Source organism: Myodes glareolus, chromosome 1 (genome assembly GCF_982192425.1).
Source record: "Myodes glareolus chromosome 1, mMyoGla1.1, whole genome shotgun sequence".
NCBI classification, from domain to species: Eukaryota; Metazoa; Chordata; class Mammalia; order Rodentia; family Cricetidae; genus Myodes; species Myodes glareolus.
The window spans coordinates 123,458,128-123,475,100 of NC_142026.1; the positions used below are offsets into that span (position 1 = coordinate 123,458,128).

General features: G+C 39.5%; 1 protein-coding gene across 3 annotated transcripts in view; it reads left to right on the plus strand.

The window, feature by feature from the left end:
- Nucleotides 1–16,973, plus strand: part of Grm1 (glutamate metabotropic receptor 1) — a 401,569-nt gene that overhangs the window by 326,193 nt on the left and 58,403 nt on the right. For all 3 annotated transcript variants that reach the window (XM_085688524.2, XM_048425346.3, XM_048425345.3), the window contains 2 exons: nt 10,627–10,873; nt 15,696–15,864. In XM_085688524.2, coding sequence (XP_085544650.2) covers nt 10,627–10,873; nt 15,696–15,864 — 416 coding nt within the window. The remainder of the gene's footprint in view (nt 1–10,626; nt 10,874–15,695; nt 15,865–16,973) is intronic.

Consider the following 16,973-nt stretch of genomic DNA (forward strand, 5'->3'; position numbering starts at 1 on the left):
ATGAGGAAAATGTATAATTACGGAGGTGACAAAAGCAAGATTTCCATAGAGGCATATGAATAACAGCTGAAGTGAGCTCACTCCTATCTGTTGTTTCCATTCTAGTCATGAAGCATGAGCAAGTGATGCCTGGGGAGCTCTTTGTGTTGCCCTAGAATCTTTTTGAAGAGTTTTCTTTTCATTTGCCCCGTAAATTATATTAACAGCCAGGTTGTATAAATACTTAGAACACTAGGTTAGTGGCTGTTAAGTTAACCTCCTCTGGTGTGTGTTCCTAGAACAGAAGGTGTGTTTGAGCTTTTCTAGTGCATGGACAACTATGTTCAGAAGGAATACATATGGCAGAGTCTGGGAACTCCCACCAAATCTTGAAAGATGAATTTATAAGCAACTTGTGGCTAGATTAGTCCCAGGTTCATAGACTCAAAAACACTGATTCTTCAGGGTGAATCTCTTTTCAAATCATTCTTGTTATGTAAAGTTAACATTAACATTACACACAACAATGAATAGTATTCATATTCAAGAGCCGTGAAAATAATCTCATCTCTACAATCATAACACTTATGTGAAGCAAATCATGACAGCCTCATATTGAGATAAAATGTGTAGAAGGTCTCTTAAGTTTCAGATGGTCTATAAAATAGGACAAGCATCATTTTATACATCAACCACTTTTTATCACTATGGTGACAGATGTCATGTTTTCCCACATATAGGATTGTTGACTTCTGGAGAAGCCTATTGTCTTGGTTACTCATATCTGTGCTTTTGTATTTGAATCCAGGCATCTGAGTTTGTGGTATTTGAAGTGTTTTTTGTTTTTTGTTTTTGCATGGTCTTGTCTTTATTGAGTCGGGTTCCTTTCTTCAGTTGCTGTTTTGCTGTTGCACACTCTGGGTCCCAGCCCAGTGTGGTGGCTGTGAGGTCACTGGAAGAGAGGGCTTAAGTGGATCACCTGGTGTCCCAAAGGAATGTAGACAGATAGGAGGAAAGGATGGCAGGGGCAGCGGGAAAGAACTGGAGGGACTCTGGGTAAGGCATCTGGTGAAGCCTGGGATGGAGAACAGGAAAGACAATAAAGGTCACCTACCTGAATCCCAGCCTAGTGTGGCCACTGGGGATCCCTGGTAGACAGTGATTCTGTGAAGCTGGCAGGAGTTATAAAGGAATGCAGAGGGGTTAGCAGGAAAAGCTGAAAGAAATTGTGGAGAAGAACTGGGAGGGGGAAGGCTGAGTGTGCCAATGTCATCCATTCCATTAGGCTTTGTGAGGTGAATTAGATAATATTTTTAAACCATTTAAGTCCCCGCCACAGAGCTTTTGAGAATGCTATCTCTTATTACCTGATGTTAGACTGAGATATGACGCTAATTCTTAGACACTTAGGAATTTTTTTTTTTAAAAAACTCTTAAAGAAAAGCTGCGAGGAAAGTGTGATAGGCTCATGAAGCACTCAGCTTTCCCTGCTGTTGATGTCCTATATTTCTGCCTGACATTCACCACAGTTATGAATCAATATTGATACATTATTTTAATTAAACTTCAAACCTTAGATTTTTTTTACCAATTTTCCTTTCTTTTTTTCCCCCTCAAATTTGTATTCAAAATATTTTAATCCATTTTCCCCTATGTCTTCTTGAGTTCCCATTAGGTTGGGACAATCCTCAAATGCCCTTTTGTATAATGACCTTGACAGTTTTTAGGACTGCCAGTTGGGTATTTAATAGAACATCCTTAAATTGGACTTAGCTGGTATATGTCTGGCAGTTCATACACCACTCTGTAACTGGTAGAAGAAAAAACACCTTCCCAAGAGTCTAGTGCACACTGGGTCAGCATTGGTCAGGTGGGTCGGGTGTGATTACCCAGTCTCGCACTATGAACTGTTACCTTCAAAGCTTTTCTTATGCTGTTACTTTAGGAAGCAGGTCACTGGCTGCACGAACACCCAGGAGTGGAGAATCACATTGGGCTATGTAAAAGACAAAGCAGCTACCCACATGATTTGCAATTATTTTGAATGGAAGAGTTGTATTTTCTCCTCCACTAAAATTTATCTCTCCCCTCTTATGCTTTATTTATATTGGTATGATCAATTATTTTATATCCTGGATCATATTCCCATACAGAATTGTTGATTTGGTTGTTTCAATTGCTTTAGCTTTGGCGACTGGAAGTCTTTTACTTGGCTTTATTGTTTAGTTTTGAGGAGTTTTCACTTTTTGGAGAACATAAAATCCCAGGGCTCACTGTGCATATTTACCATACCTTCCATAGAATTCTTTTTTTTAAAGTATTTAAAGATTTATTTTTGTTTTATTTTACATGTATTTGTTTTTGTTTGCACATATATCTGTGATACATACATTCATACATACATACATACATATATGTATATATATATACATACACACACATACATACATACATACCCGGTGCCTGTGGAAGAAAGAAGAATGTTGAATGTCATAGAGCTGGAGTTATGGGTGACTGTGAAGTACGATGTGGGTGCTGGGAACCCAAGGTCTTCTGGAAAAATAGCCAGTGCTCTTAATGATGGAGCCATCTCCCCTGTCCCATCTCTAAATCATTTCTCTTCCAAAGAGTGCTGGTACATGCGTGTGTATGTGAATGTGTGTTAGAAACCAAGATCTGAGTACTGAGTAGTTCTGAAATTTTGAGTGCTTTTTCTTTGGTTTGCATAACTAGGAAATGTATATATATATATATAAAACCACTCACAGGACTCAGTGGTTAAGTGCTTGCTGCTGTTCTTGTAGAGCGCCCTGTTTCAGTTCCCAGCACTCCTATTGGGTAGCCCACAATCAACTGCATCTTCAGTTGCTGGGAACCGGAAACCCTCTTCTGACCTCTACAGACACCTACACATAAGTGTGCACACATTCATAGACACAGAAACACACTGGTAACACAGGTACATATACATAAAATTTTAAAGAATTTAAAACTACATGTAGACATTTCTATATATATTCATTAGCTTTTATTAAATTCATGGTATTCTCATACCTCATAGTTTATTCTAACTTTATTTTTTGTCTTTATTTTTTGCCTCTGATTCCTCCAGTGATACACACTGCTTATACCATCTGCCATTGATTTATTTTTTTGTTTAACCTTGTTATATGCATGGGCAGCTATTTCAGATTTGTTAATGCATGTCCCGTGAGAAGCAATTTCCTTCTACTAGAGTAGAATAATGCTTACACTCCTTTTCTGAGTATAATTTGGGCAGATTTGGATCAGCCCTGTGACCTCTCAAGGTGATCCTTCTTAGTATAGAATTATATTTGGCTTTCTTGTTTCTGTAAATATTCTCCTCACAGTCTGAGCTGAGTGGTTGGCATATCCAAATGAATTTGCATGAAGTCTAGACCCTGCATGTGTTTTATTGATAGTTTCTGGCTAAGAGATTTTTGTCTATGTGTTCTTGACAATATTGATCTTAGAAGCTACTTTTTAAAATGTCTGTGACAGTTATCGACAAAATCTTACTAGCAATGAGTTTTTAGTAGGCCCTTGGGAATCCCAAATTTGATTTGTCCAAGAGATGCTGTTGGGAGACATCACAGACAAGGGAACATGGCTTTCAAGAAATCCCAAGAGTTGTGACATGGGGACAAGATGGTGTCATGGTTTGCCTAGACTGATCAATTCATTACACTATTCATGTAAATATCAGCAAATAGTCTCCGGAGGCAATCAATCTGAAGTGAAAAATCACAGTATAACTTCCTTCCAGATGCCACAGGCATGTAATAAACCACATGCCCTGTGTTTACATACCAAACTCTCTACTAAATGGAAACTTCCAGTGCTCTCATTGCACTCATCCGACTTACGGATTACAGGACTAAAACCCTAAAGACTATGAAACATGTTAATGTGTCCCAAATTATATTTTTATGTATATAATTTGGTCAGTTTCTAAATGCTGTATCATACCGGTCAAAAGCCCATCACCAAGCTGAATTTAGAACGGCAATGTCATATAGAATTGATGACTGCATTTGTATAATAAACATGACCCTGTATTGGTTACCAGAGCTGTTCTCTGGAGCCATAGGGAAAGCAGTCATAAGTTAGTAGCGGTCTCCCCCACAGTACTTAAGGTTCAGCCAAGGCTACTCTCTCCACTGTTTAAGTCACTCCGTCTAAGTCACTACAGTATGAAAGTGCGGTGACTCTTAAGGAACACCCTGCTGATAGGAGGTCAAAGAAGATGGGAGCGCTAAACCATGGACTTCCATGCATAAAAGGCAGCATTCTTCCTTTCACCCATAAAGACATAGAGACAGTGCTATACGTGTAGACCTGCTTTTCCTTGGCACACAAGAGAGACCAAGAGAGAAGCGGGCTTCAAATGGTTCCAGAGCAGCAGGTGGTTGATGAAGGAGCTGGTTCCTGGTATATTTTAACAACAGACAGACTTCCCACACTCAACAAAAGCTCCAGCTCTCTGTAATATATGCAGTCTCTACAGTGAGCTGCCAAGTACTTCCTGAAAATCTGCAAAGATTTTACTCCAGGGGGTGTGGTTTGCAATTCGATGATGCTATTCTCTGCCCTAGCAATAATAAAAGCAAAGGCACAGCAAGCTGCCCTGTTTTCTCTCCTCAGAGAGGCACAGAGTCCCACAATTCAGCTGAATACTACTTAAGTATCCTCAGGATATTTAAACACACCGGCAATTCTCCTTACTTGTTATTCCCACACACCATAAGTTTTTGAAATATGAATTAACTAAACACAGCAGTGTTTTCAGGGAGCTGAGGCTTACCATATATTATCTTCAACTGTAAGGAGCCTGCTATTTATGTACCATATAATGGAGAAGTTTCTGTCTTAACAATAGATTGTGAAAACGTCTTTAGAAAGATGTCTGATTGTTCCCATATGAAGAGCAGGTAGGATTAAGCAATAGGAATTCGACTAACAATTACACTGATAGCATAGACTTGACTAAATGACCTTCCTTTTCTTCCCTCTGATCCCACAGAGGAGTTCATTTACATTTTAATACAAGGAATAGAAAATAAAAGGAAGGTCATATTTTTCTGTGATATTAGCAGAGCAAATGCTTGTGAGATGAGAAAAATGCAGTATCAGGGGAAACAAAGCATTCACAAGCCCTAGACTTGACCATAGACTAGGCTATTCTGAATTTTATCATAAATTCTCTCTGTGAAAGATATCTAGAAAATGTAGCTGCCTAAGTCTTTAAGCCATATTGAGGCTACTGTATACTTGGAAGTTGGCATTTTCAAAATGGCCTGATTACTCTTCCTTCAGTAAATCTACTACTTGACAATGTGAAGGAATCTGAGTGTCATCTTCCTCACTTGACTTGTTAACCATAGAAAATAAGCATTGACCCTTCTATTCCGATCTGAATGACACTGTATCAAATCGTGTCTTGAACATATAACACTGTCAAAGAAAACGAAGCGGTGGAGAGATGAATGCCAAGACAACGAAAGGTACCCCCCTAACCAGGGAGAAATGTATTTAGTGATAGTTCCCAGAATTCCCCCCATTTTATAAGAAAGTAAAATATTGCTTATTGTATTCATCTTCTCAAGTTGAAGTTAATGCCAAGGACCTAGATTTCAAAGAGTCAATACTACCAGACTCATAGGCATCCTAATGGGAACAAATTAACACAATGGCAAGTGCAGGCACCAGCAAGGTTGCTTTAACTGGAGCTGCTATTTCAATATATTGTCTATATTGTGCAACTTAGGACACATAAAGTAGGTCAGTATTATTTTAAAAAACGCAGAACAAATACATATGTAAGTTTTTGTAATTTTTTTTTTTGCTATAAATACCATACCGTTTGTCATGCGGCCTCCTCAGGACAGGGCTGCTGTAGGCATGCACAGTGCTATTTGGCAGGAAATAGCTGCACATGTACATGATCCCTGTCCTTGTCAGTTATCCTTGTCCTTGTCCTTGTCAGTTACCCATTGAAGACTCATATGGGTATTTCAGAGGGCTCACCAGTGGACTTCCTTCCTAAATCTGCTTTCAAACAAGTAGACCTGGAGCAAGCTGATTAAACATCAGTCTTATAGTCAATGTTAGTGAACAAAGTAATTTAAAAACTGTGTAAAATTAGAATTAGTAAGTAAAGTCACCCAATCATGTTGATCTATGCTGGATAAGCCAGGTGGGATTGTTTATTCAAAGTCAAGACCCTGTCTCAAAGATAAACAGTAATAAACAAGTGTGGTTTATCAAGGTTGCGGGACACTAGGACTACTATGCAAACGCCAATGATATATTTGCATGCTAACAGCAAACAGAACTTGAAAAATTAAAAATGTACCAATTGGAGCAGAACCTGAAAGTCAAATACTTGGGAACTGCACCATCAAAAGGATGAAACATTGGCAGTATATGTGAAGCAAGTCATAAATACATGCTTATCTTCTGAAAATGTCCTATGCTGATATCTCATAGCAGTTACATAGGTATGCACGTATGTGAAAATTCATTTACCTGCATAGTAAAAGCTTCTACATTTTACTGTAGGTGAGTCTATTCCCAATGAGAAAGCTTTGAGTTTTGTTTTATTTGAGTCAAGGCTTCATGATGTAACCCAATGTGGCCTAGTTGAGCCTTGAACACTCAGTAATTCTGTGTCAGCCCCACAATCTTTAGGGTTATAGGTGTGAGCTACCATGTGTGGCTACAAGTTTTGAAACCCACCCCCCAAAAATAAAATTATCAGTGACTTGTGTTAGTTACACACCTACCCATAAATGACTTTTAAACAATGACCCTAGAGTTGGACAGAATAACCTGCCAAGTCTCCAGTGCAACTTGAAAAACACAGCCTACCGTTTTACAATCTCTGCAGGCCAGAGAACCAAATCATATCTTTGGGTGAAATGCCTGACTCCCAGCCAAAGGCCCCTTTTCTCATTCTGCCCTCAGGGTGAGTGGTTAGGAGAGGCTAAAGAGCAAAGGTTATCGGGAAGAAGCACTAGGTGAAGGAAGGCAACTCTTTTCCACTCAGTTTGACTTCCGAGTTTCTGTCTTCTTCTGCAAGAGGAGAAAAAGATAATACAGATGAAGGTCTCTGCCAATCACAACGACCAGTAATTGGAGATGGAGGAGCAGTGTGGAGAGGTTAAAGAGGGACAGAACTTCAGCAAGATTTTCTAAGCCAAGTGTGCTATTTCAAAGTTAGAAAACTGAGACCAAGTTCCAGGGCTTCTTGAAAGTGCGCTGTTTACAGGCAGGGGGAGGATTTTCTCTAGATACGGCTGTGCAGGTGTCTAGTCCAGAGTTCCTTTCATTATGCCATTGTGCTGGATAGCCGGCCTGAATATCAATGACGAACTGCTGGTTCTTTGCCCAAGCACCAGAGTGCCCTGATTTCAGAATGTTCAATGTGAATTCCCAAGCTCATGGAGGCCTATGTGCCACTGACTCCAGGAACAATTTATAGTGTTTGTTGTGCGTCTGCAGCAAGAACAAAATTACTATTTAGAGCTGAGGTAGCTATTTTCACAATGCTCCATGAAGCCGTCAGGCAGGTATTCTTTTGAAGGTAAATAAACACCGTCAACCTCAATTATTTGGTTCTACTTAGTATATTTTAAAAGGTGATAGTTTAATGACCTCCTAGTAGTCTATAACAATTAACACACCACAGAAAAAGAAACACAAAATCCCCTTCTCACAAATAAAGCTGAGACTGGTGTTATGAAAAGGCAATAAATCCCAGGGAATGGAAATGCTTTTACCTTCCCACCAAATAACAACGTTGGTAATTTTCAATTATTAATTCACTGCTTCTGAAAATATATGATCTTTGGAGGACTTGGAAAACAAGCAAACAAGTAATCACTAACACTCCATAGAACACATAGTTACTTAGATAAATATAAGCAAGTAGATACATAGATAGATAGATTAGATAGATAGATAAATAGATAGATAGATAGATGATTGAGGTAAGTAGATAGATGATAGATATATAAATAGATAAATAGAGATATATAGATAAATAGACAGAGATAAATAAATAGATAAGTAGATAGATACATAGATAAATAGAGATAGACGGATGACAGAGGTAAGTAGATAGATAGTTGGATAGATGGATGGATGATAGAGGTAAATAATAGATAAGTAGATAGATAGATAGATAGATAGATAGATAGATAGATAGATAGATAGATAGATAAGTAGATAGATATAGATAGATGCACATGACACATCTCTGCAATATGATCTGGGGCAGTTGTGACAAAGCAAATGTTCTTGTACAAGCCAAAAATTCACTCACTATAGTGGACTCATTAGGGCTTGTAGCTGCCCCTTTCGTGTGCAGAGCCAGTGGACTAGGAGGACAGGAAGATTTCTGTGCTCTTAGGTTTAACTGGGTGAGCAAGAATGACTTACCTTGCAAACATTGCTTAGAAACATTGTCAGGGTTCCTAGGTCTCTCTATGACAAATACTGATAGGCTGTGCTTCTCTGTCATGATACACTGTTGGTGGACCAAATGCCTGAACTTCTACTAGTACGTCATCTGTGCCCATGTGGAATGAGCCAAGCAAGACACACTGATTTGGGCTTAGAAAGATTTTGGTACCCAGCACAACACCCGGCCTTCTGCCTCCTGTATCTGCCCCACTGAGCATAACTGAAAGAGGAAAGACATTGGATCCATATTACAGCCTATTCTTTCTATGTTTGTCTGTGAAATGGGAAGGTTAATTTCTATCTGGAAACTCTCATTTACTGAGTGTTGTTATAACAGAAACTCAAAATCTGTAGCTATTATGTTATGCCATTAAAAACTAAATAAATATAAAATTGGTCAAAATTAACGAGAGTATTCTACTGACTATATAGTAGACTTACATGTGTTCATATTTACCTATGTCCATACATAAATCCTACCCATATATAATCACTAAATAGGTACAGTTGGCGGTCACAGCCTCTAGAACGTATATCAGTTTCCCCAGCTTGCCTTCTTAGCACTTACATTCTGGAAACGTTATTATTCCCACTCACTTGCATTCTGAAAAGAAATGACCCATTTTGGATAAGTTATGTGATCACCCTAAATAAGGATCTAAAGGACAGCAATGATTTCACAGACATCCAAGAGTACATTTTGCCTTGGTACTGATGAATGAGCACCACTGGGTTAAGATAGGTTTTCCTGGGGATACCAGCAGACCTCGGTGACCTTATTTCAAAGACTTGACCACCTTTGTAAGGTGCATTTGTACTTTCGGCCTATTCCAATGCTGTGCCTTCACTCTGTGAGGTTTGATTTTTCAAATGCCCTCTTGACCCCTCTTATTCTTGGTTTCCTCTTGGAACATTTTCTTTCAGTCTGACAAAGAGTACTTAAGCAAATTCCACTCTAACATGGACCTTTCAAGCATTTGGATGATGGATTTGAGTTGATTCCATAATTTGCACCTCACTCTTAGGGCTGCACTCAAGTATCTGTCTCAATTCCAACTAAATAGACCATTCTTTAAATAGAACTTTAGTAATTTCTATTTTTATTCCAAGTTCAACATCAAGGTAAAAATTCCTTACTGTTCCTTCTCAAGGCTCAATCTAGACTCTCTAAATACCTTCAGCTAGCTCTTGGTAAGAGTGAATCTAAAGACCAAGTCCAGGCTCCCTAAAGTATGCTGGTGATATAGGCAAAGTTTGTTTTGTTTTCCAAAAGTGTTAATTTATTTCACAAAGCCCAAATGGTCTCTAACTTTCTCACACATATCTGTGTTCTAAAATGGAAATTTCCAATATGGAGCTCAGATCTAATGCTACAGTGACTATAAAGCTAGTTGGAAATTGGGCAAGCTTTACTCGCCTAAAACAGGGGTAGGAATTATCTCAGGGCTTTCAAAATTCACAAGGAACAAAGCTTGGGATTCACAAGTAGAAAGGGCTAAATTTGATGTAGAATATGACTTCTTCACCATGAAACACTTTAGCAGAGTGCCTGCTGATTGACAAATGTGTTTTAAACATAATTCTTCTAACACTGGGTTTGCATGTCACTAGAGATGACAATATAAAGAGAGTCACAAAAACAAGCTGTCAGAGGCTTGACATTGTACAAACAGAATTACCATGAATTACAGATCATCATAACAGATGCAAAAATGCTTTTCCTTACCACGAGAAAGGGAAGTTTGCATACAAGTACATGCAAACGAAAAGGGAAAAGAATTCTTTCCATTGCTCCTTGATAATTTACTTATATAAAAATTCTTTATCTTCACCTCAATGCTGCTTGCTCTATAACTCATAAAATATTAACTTAATAACGAAAGGGGAATGGAAAACACTACTTTTGAGACAGAATATAGTACAGTCAGTTCAAAGTGGGCTTTGCTTCTGCCAATGTCATGATCCATTTTAAGGTCTACAGTCCTGAACTATACCGAGTATTGGATAATTAGACCTGCTCTGCACTGAACAATGATTGTGCAGCCCTAGTCTGTATTGAGCTTTCAGTGTGCAGCACCGATTTGCACTGAGCAATGAGTATGTGGCCCTGATTCGATTCATGCTTGTGACCTTGGCAGTGATCTGTTTTTCTTGTTCCAGGCAATGAAAGCTTAGAAGAAAACTACGTCCAGGACAGTAAAATGGGGTTTGTCATTAACGCCATCTACGCCATGGCACACGGGTTGCAGAACATGCACCATGCTCTGTGTCCTGGCCACGTGGGCCTGTGCGATGCCATGAAGCCCATTGACGGCAGGAAGCTCCTGGATTTCCTCATCAAATCCTCCTTTGTTGGTGTCTCTGGAGAGGAGGTGTGGTTCGATGAGAAGGGGGATGCTCCTGGAAGGTAAAGAATCTCTGTTCCCATGACCTCTGAGCCAGATAGCACCAACTGGGGTTCCACAGTTTGGGAGTGTTGAGGATAAATTCACCTAGACACATAAAAAATTAGATGAAACTAAGAACACACCACTTTTGAAAAGGTCAAAATACTTCATGTTTAACTCTAAGACTCCTTCACCCTGCTAGCTACCCTCACCAAGAAATCACCTGGCCTTTCCCTCAGGATTCCTGAGATCTCCTGAAAGCATTACACTTGTACAGTAGGACCTTAGCAAGCACTGCCTGCACTAGCCAGCACCATTCACACTGATGGACACAGTGCTCTTCTCCCTATGAAATATTATGCACATTATGCCTGATTAATATTATGAGACAAGAACCAAACCACACATCTTTATCTTTCAGGCTGAAGTATGTTTCTGTTCTGTTCATATGTCTCAAAAGAAGAAATACTCAGGGGTTTGTGGACTGGATTTTGGTTTGTAGTGGCTTTCCAAAAAACAACAATAAGCAAATAGAAAAGGAAATATATATAAAATTTTCTTTGCATCATTTTATACACAACTTGTTCTGCAACATTTGTTTTGATATCATTAGAGAGCTCATACATAGCTGGTACGCAGTGGATGTGTTCTGTGTCAATGTTAGCTGTATTCATTCATATAGATTTTCCTAGGAAAGAGATAATAAGAGTGATAGAGGAATTGAAATCTGTAGCAGGATGGCCAAAGGCTCTGAGCCTATAAATGATGTGGTGAACCCATCATACAGTCCCTGCTATCTTCCAGAGTGTGGTTTTATAGATTTAGAGATTCCTAGAGAAACATGTTTTATGCTAAGGTGAAACATCAAATTATTTAAGACTTATGACTCTTGGTACATTGACTTCCTTCTCTGACAGATAATGAAAGAGTGTCAAAGTAAGCCTGTCACTAAATGTCAACAGAGAACAAGTGTGATCTGCCTCTGGGGTTTGCAATCGCCTTGCACACCACACTACTTTTTGTCTAACCCACAAATTAGGCAGAATTGGTGGAAGATTTCTTGAGTCACCATAGAAGTATCATGAGAGCCTTCGCATGGAAGTGTCAAGTTCTTCCTGTGGAGAATCTCCGGTGTGGGCTAACTGGAAGCTCCCCATAAAAATCCCACAGCTCAATGCGGGATAAATGATATGCCTTTGTCAGCATTTAAAATCGTGTACTACAGGACTCCTTCCAAGCTGCCAGTTCAGTGGGGGCAGGTGTCAATGGGAATGAGACTGAGATGGTGTTGCAGGGTCTGGGAACGGGGGGCTATAAGTACCTTAGGGAGTGATGTCAGGAGGAGCATAAAGGGACCGAGATCCAGACCCATCTAATCCCACTCTTCTAATCCTGAATCTGCTAGAAATGAGGCTTGGCAGAGGTTCAGACTTGCACTGTAAATCCTCCTCCATGATCCCAAACAGCAATAATAATAATAGTAATAACAGCAACAGCAGAACTCCAAAACACCTGTGGAATTCACTTAGGGTTTAATTAGCACAGGACCAGAGAATTTTCACACTCCAGAAATGCACATTTCCTTCCTCTTTTTCTATATATTAGTCATCCAGATAATAAGAAAGCAACCAGCTTCAACATCTTCCATCTTTAATTACATGGTAAACTTCTTCCTGCATGAGGCTGGTCAGCTTAATCAGTCCAATTCCTCCTCGCATCACCTGCCTTGGGGCTCTAGTTCCTGTCTTAATATCACATGCTTGTGGCCCCTCTGGTAATTATTTAGTTAATCATCACATAACATTAAGTGAGTGCTGTAAGATTTCATATGGACGTTATTTACATAAGGATATTTCAAATAAAATGAAAGGACAGACCTGGGAGAAACCCCAGAGTTAAAAGGGCGGGGTACTCTGTTTATTATTTACATGCTGATACTGTAAGCTCTTTTTCCCATAAGCTTGCATTCCTCCCTTGATACCTTCTAGGTAGTTTTGTCGTTGTTTTTCCTCCAGCATTTGAAACTTTTTTTTTAAAGAGTGTTTTCATAAGAAAATATTGTGAAATTTTCAGTTTCCAAATGCTAATGAAGTGTGAACTGGTTTTCGCTATGAAAGAGCGAATGAGGAGGTGCTAATAAGAACCTCAGGAAGTGATTTATAGGGAAGAAATGGCTCAAGCTAGCAGCTTGCAAAGCCATCACTAAACTTGGGAGGAAGCATCACATTTTTACTATGGAGTAAAGTGCAGAAATTAATGGGAAAAAATGGAAAGACTTGTATTGAACAGTCGCAACAGTTTCATTGGCATGCACTCCGGATGTCAAGGTATTGGAGGTATAGATTGTTCATTGACCCCTAGATGAGTGTGATCTATGAGCTCACAATTAAATAGCCATTTTTAACCACACTCAGTGCTACTCTGAAATATTTTAGTAAGCCTCAGCAATAAGGCAGATCATAAGTATCAGCCAAAAACCAGATAAATAATGAGCTCCCAGCACACTCTAAATTTTCCCCACTGGGCAAGGGGAAAGTTCCTCTATTTTCTGTAGGTTGCTTTTCTTTTGGGAAGTTGCTACATGTAGACACTCTTAGAATCTGGATGTGGAGAAGCTGGATGTGGGTTACCCTGTGGGTGACAAGACATATTTGCACATTAAGAACAGGCAACATAATGTCAATAACTGGGTAGCTATTGTCTAGATAAGGAAGTAGGCCAGGTACTGCCAATAGATTTCAGAAGACAGCACAGGCTGATTCACAGTAGCTGTCCATAGTACTGAGAGTGCTACTCAGTCTGACACAGGTTCAAAAAGAAAAGTATCCTGGAATGAAGAAAGCAGGGGCCTGGGGGCCCGGTGAGAGAGAAGACTGTTCAGGAAGGACAGGCCATCTAGTTCCTTCAGTCTAACATATGGCGAGGTAGCTGTGATGACTCATGTTCTGGTCCAGGAGGTTAAGGACTGTGCGGAGCTCCGCAGACAACAGTCCCTCAGCAGATCCAATAAGAAGCCAAGCAGAGAGCTTCGAGAAGCTACTGTATGTTATAGAAGGACAAAAGTAAAAGGAAGATCACTAGAGAATTGTCAGGAATGAAGGATTAAGCCAACAGCAGTGTCTTCCCATTTTTTTTTAATGTAATAGAACAAGTCAGTATATTAACATGTTCCTAGAAGTAGAACTCTGAACGGTCTTAGGTAATGCTTCAAATGCACGCTGAGTCTTACCTTTGGAGCTGTTTAAGATACCATCTGCCCTGTGGTTTATGAACAGTAGACATTTGGTGGACCCAATACAGAAGACTGGGTAACCTAAGATCAATGCATCAGCAGGTTTGGTTCTGACGATGGTCTGCTTTCTGACTCACGGATGGTTCCTTCTGATGGTGGTCATATGCACTAGAAAGGCAAAGGAGATTTCTCAGGTTGCTTTTTGGAAGCAAGAATCTCAACCCTGAGTGAGGGCTCCTTCCTTATGACCCTATCACTGTCCAACCACTTTGGAGTAAGGGTCTTAGCACATGAATTTGCATATTTCTTAATTATAAAGAAACTTCTGATGTGTCCTAGGTTCCAAAGTCCATATATGATCCCCAAGAAGGTTGCAGAAATTAGTGACAGACCTGAACAGTATAGCTTACTCTTTAAATGTGAGACAAGGCTCCAGCTCACACGTCCTGATGACAAATCGTCTGTTCTATCTATTGTATTGTTAACTGTCTGTCGCTGTATCCCTGGGGAAAAATATCTTCTGGCTCCTGAAAGACACTTTGGTGGCAGTAACATTGCTTGGAGGAGAAAAGAAAACAGAAAAATAAAAGATAAGTGCATGGTGCCACGCTTACTGTGGAAGACTTCAGTATTTTGTGCAGCATTGGAAGATACTGACATAGCTGGCTCGGATTGTTCGGTTTCACAAATGTTTGTCTCAAACAGGGAAACGATCTCTTTGAATATCAATGTAGCAAAATCATAAATTGGCTATCAAGATGGGACTATGAATAAGAGTGCTTGCTTGATAAGCAAGAAGGCATGAGTTCAAATCCCTATCACACATATAAAACACCAGGAACAGTTAATCATAATTATAGCCCCAACATGGGGGGTTAGGAACCGGATGCTCCCAGGAGCTCAATGGCCAACCCACATAGCCAAAATGATGGGTTTCTGGTTCAATAAGAGACCTTGGCACTAAGCGCAGGATAGAGATTGATAGAAGATGCCAAATGTCATATTCCAGACTCCACAAGTACACACGGGTACCACCATTCAAGTGCATACACCACACATATGGAGCAAATACAACATATAATACACACATACATTCCATAACACACGGTAAATCCTTGACCTCTTTACTAACGAAGATGTTCTTTTTGGGCCTCTTGTTTTATTTGTACTTAGTGATTCTGAGCCTCGTACTTCCTCCATCTCCCACTTAAAACCTTATCGTAATGAAAATTACAACTGAGTGTAAAAAGGGAATATGAAATAAAGGTAATTAAGCACGGAAACTAATGTTCTCATGGATTGTTACTTGTTCAAAGTGTCCTACAAAGTTTAAGGAGTTCATCAACGAAACACATATACCATTACCTTTTGAAGTATAACCGGAGAAAAGATTTGATAGCAATGAATTATTTATCAAAAATGGGTGGCACACAGATAGTTCCTGAACATAGGAAATATTCAGAGCAAACTGTCGCTGGTGCAGGGATGTGTGATTATCCTTAGTTCTGATTGCTGTTCTTTCTCTGGAACCCATTTATTTACAAGTGTCACTGTTTTCTCCATCAGAAAAAAACATCTAGGAAAACTCACATGCATTTATCTTCTTACAGGTATGATATCATGAATCTACAGTACATCGAAGCTAATCGCTATGACTATGTCCACGTGGGAACCTGGCATGAAGGCGTGCTGAACATCGACGATTACAAAATCCAGATGAACAAAAGCGGGATGGTCCGCTCTGTGTGCAGCGAGCCTTGCTTAAAAGGCCAGATTAAGGTAAACTGCAAATGCAACCCTGGACATTGTTAGAAATGAGATTCACCACCATGGCCATAGTAAGAAGAACAGCTGTTTGAAAACAAGACTATCCAGAAAGGGTGCCCAAGATTGCTGCTCATGCCCTTATGTTTAGCTAAAACTGCAAAGGAAAGCTAAGACATAGGTAACTATTAGGCTAGGATATAGGTTTTTTTTGTTGTTGTTGTTGTTGTTTTTTTTTAGCTATTTAGATAGCTATTTAGATGATATTAGATATTCAGATCTCTAGATATTTGGTTAGGAACTATAAAAACTACAGAGTTTAAGTTCTGATTTTAATAGCAGTGACAGGCTGGGGACTTACATATAATGTAGGCAGCAAGGAGATGAATAACAGTATTAAAAACCGAAACAGAACTAAGTGTGGAAGCCAGTAATGGTGCTTAGTCATAGTGGCAGCTATTACTAAAGAAAGCTCTGGAGAGCTAAAGCACAGCATGGACTGTGATGGATGTGCTAATGAACTTCGCTGTAGCAATCATTATACAATGCATACATATATCAACCCTCCATGTTGCCCAACTTGATACAACATTTTGCCAATTATTTTAAAATGAAAACTTAGAAACAAAAGTAAATGTGGGAATCAAACCAGTAATATCACTTGGTCACTGTTCCAGCTGTTGTTAAAGAAGGCAGAGCTGTTCAAATCCAAGCATGGAGCTAAAATGACAACCCAGCATGGGGTTAAGGAACACCAAAACAATGCAGATACTGTGATTAGCATTGCCCTTTCCCTACCAAGTACTTTGGTTCTCCCAAAGTGGACTATTATTTAAACAAAGAGAGGCTCCAACTTGTAATTGTATTCAGAATCATTCAGGGGAGAGGAAGTAAGTAGCTCATAATATTACTATATGCAGAAAACTAGAGAAAATAAATACGAAATACCGGGTTTCTTGCTGAATGTGCTAGGGGGAGGGGAGAAAGGTCAGTGAAGAAGGCTGGGAAACATGGCTATTTACACTCTGGCTGGATGATGCAGGAAGCAATAGAGTATAGGGAGGGGCGGTGAGCTGGCAGGCATGCAGCTCAGATAAACTAATAGGTTCCCCCAGCTCTAATTC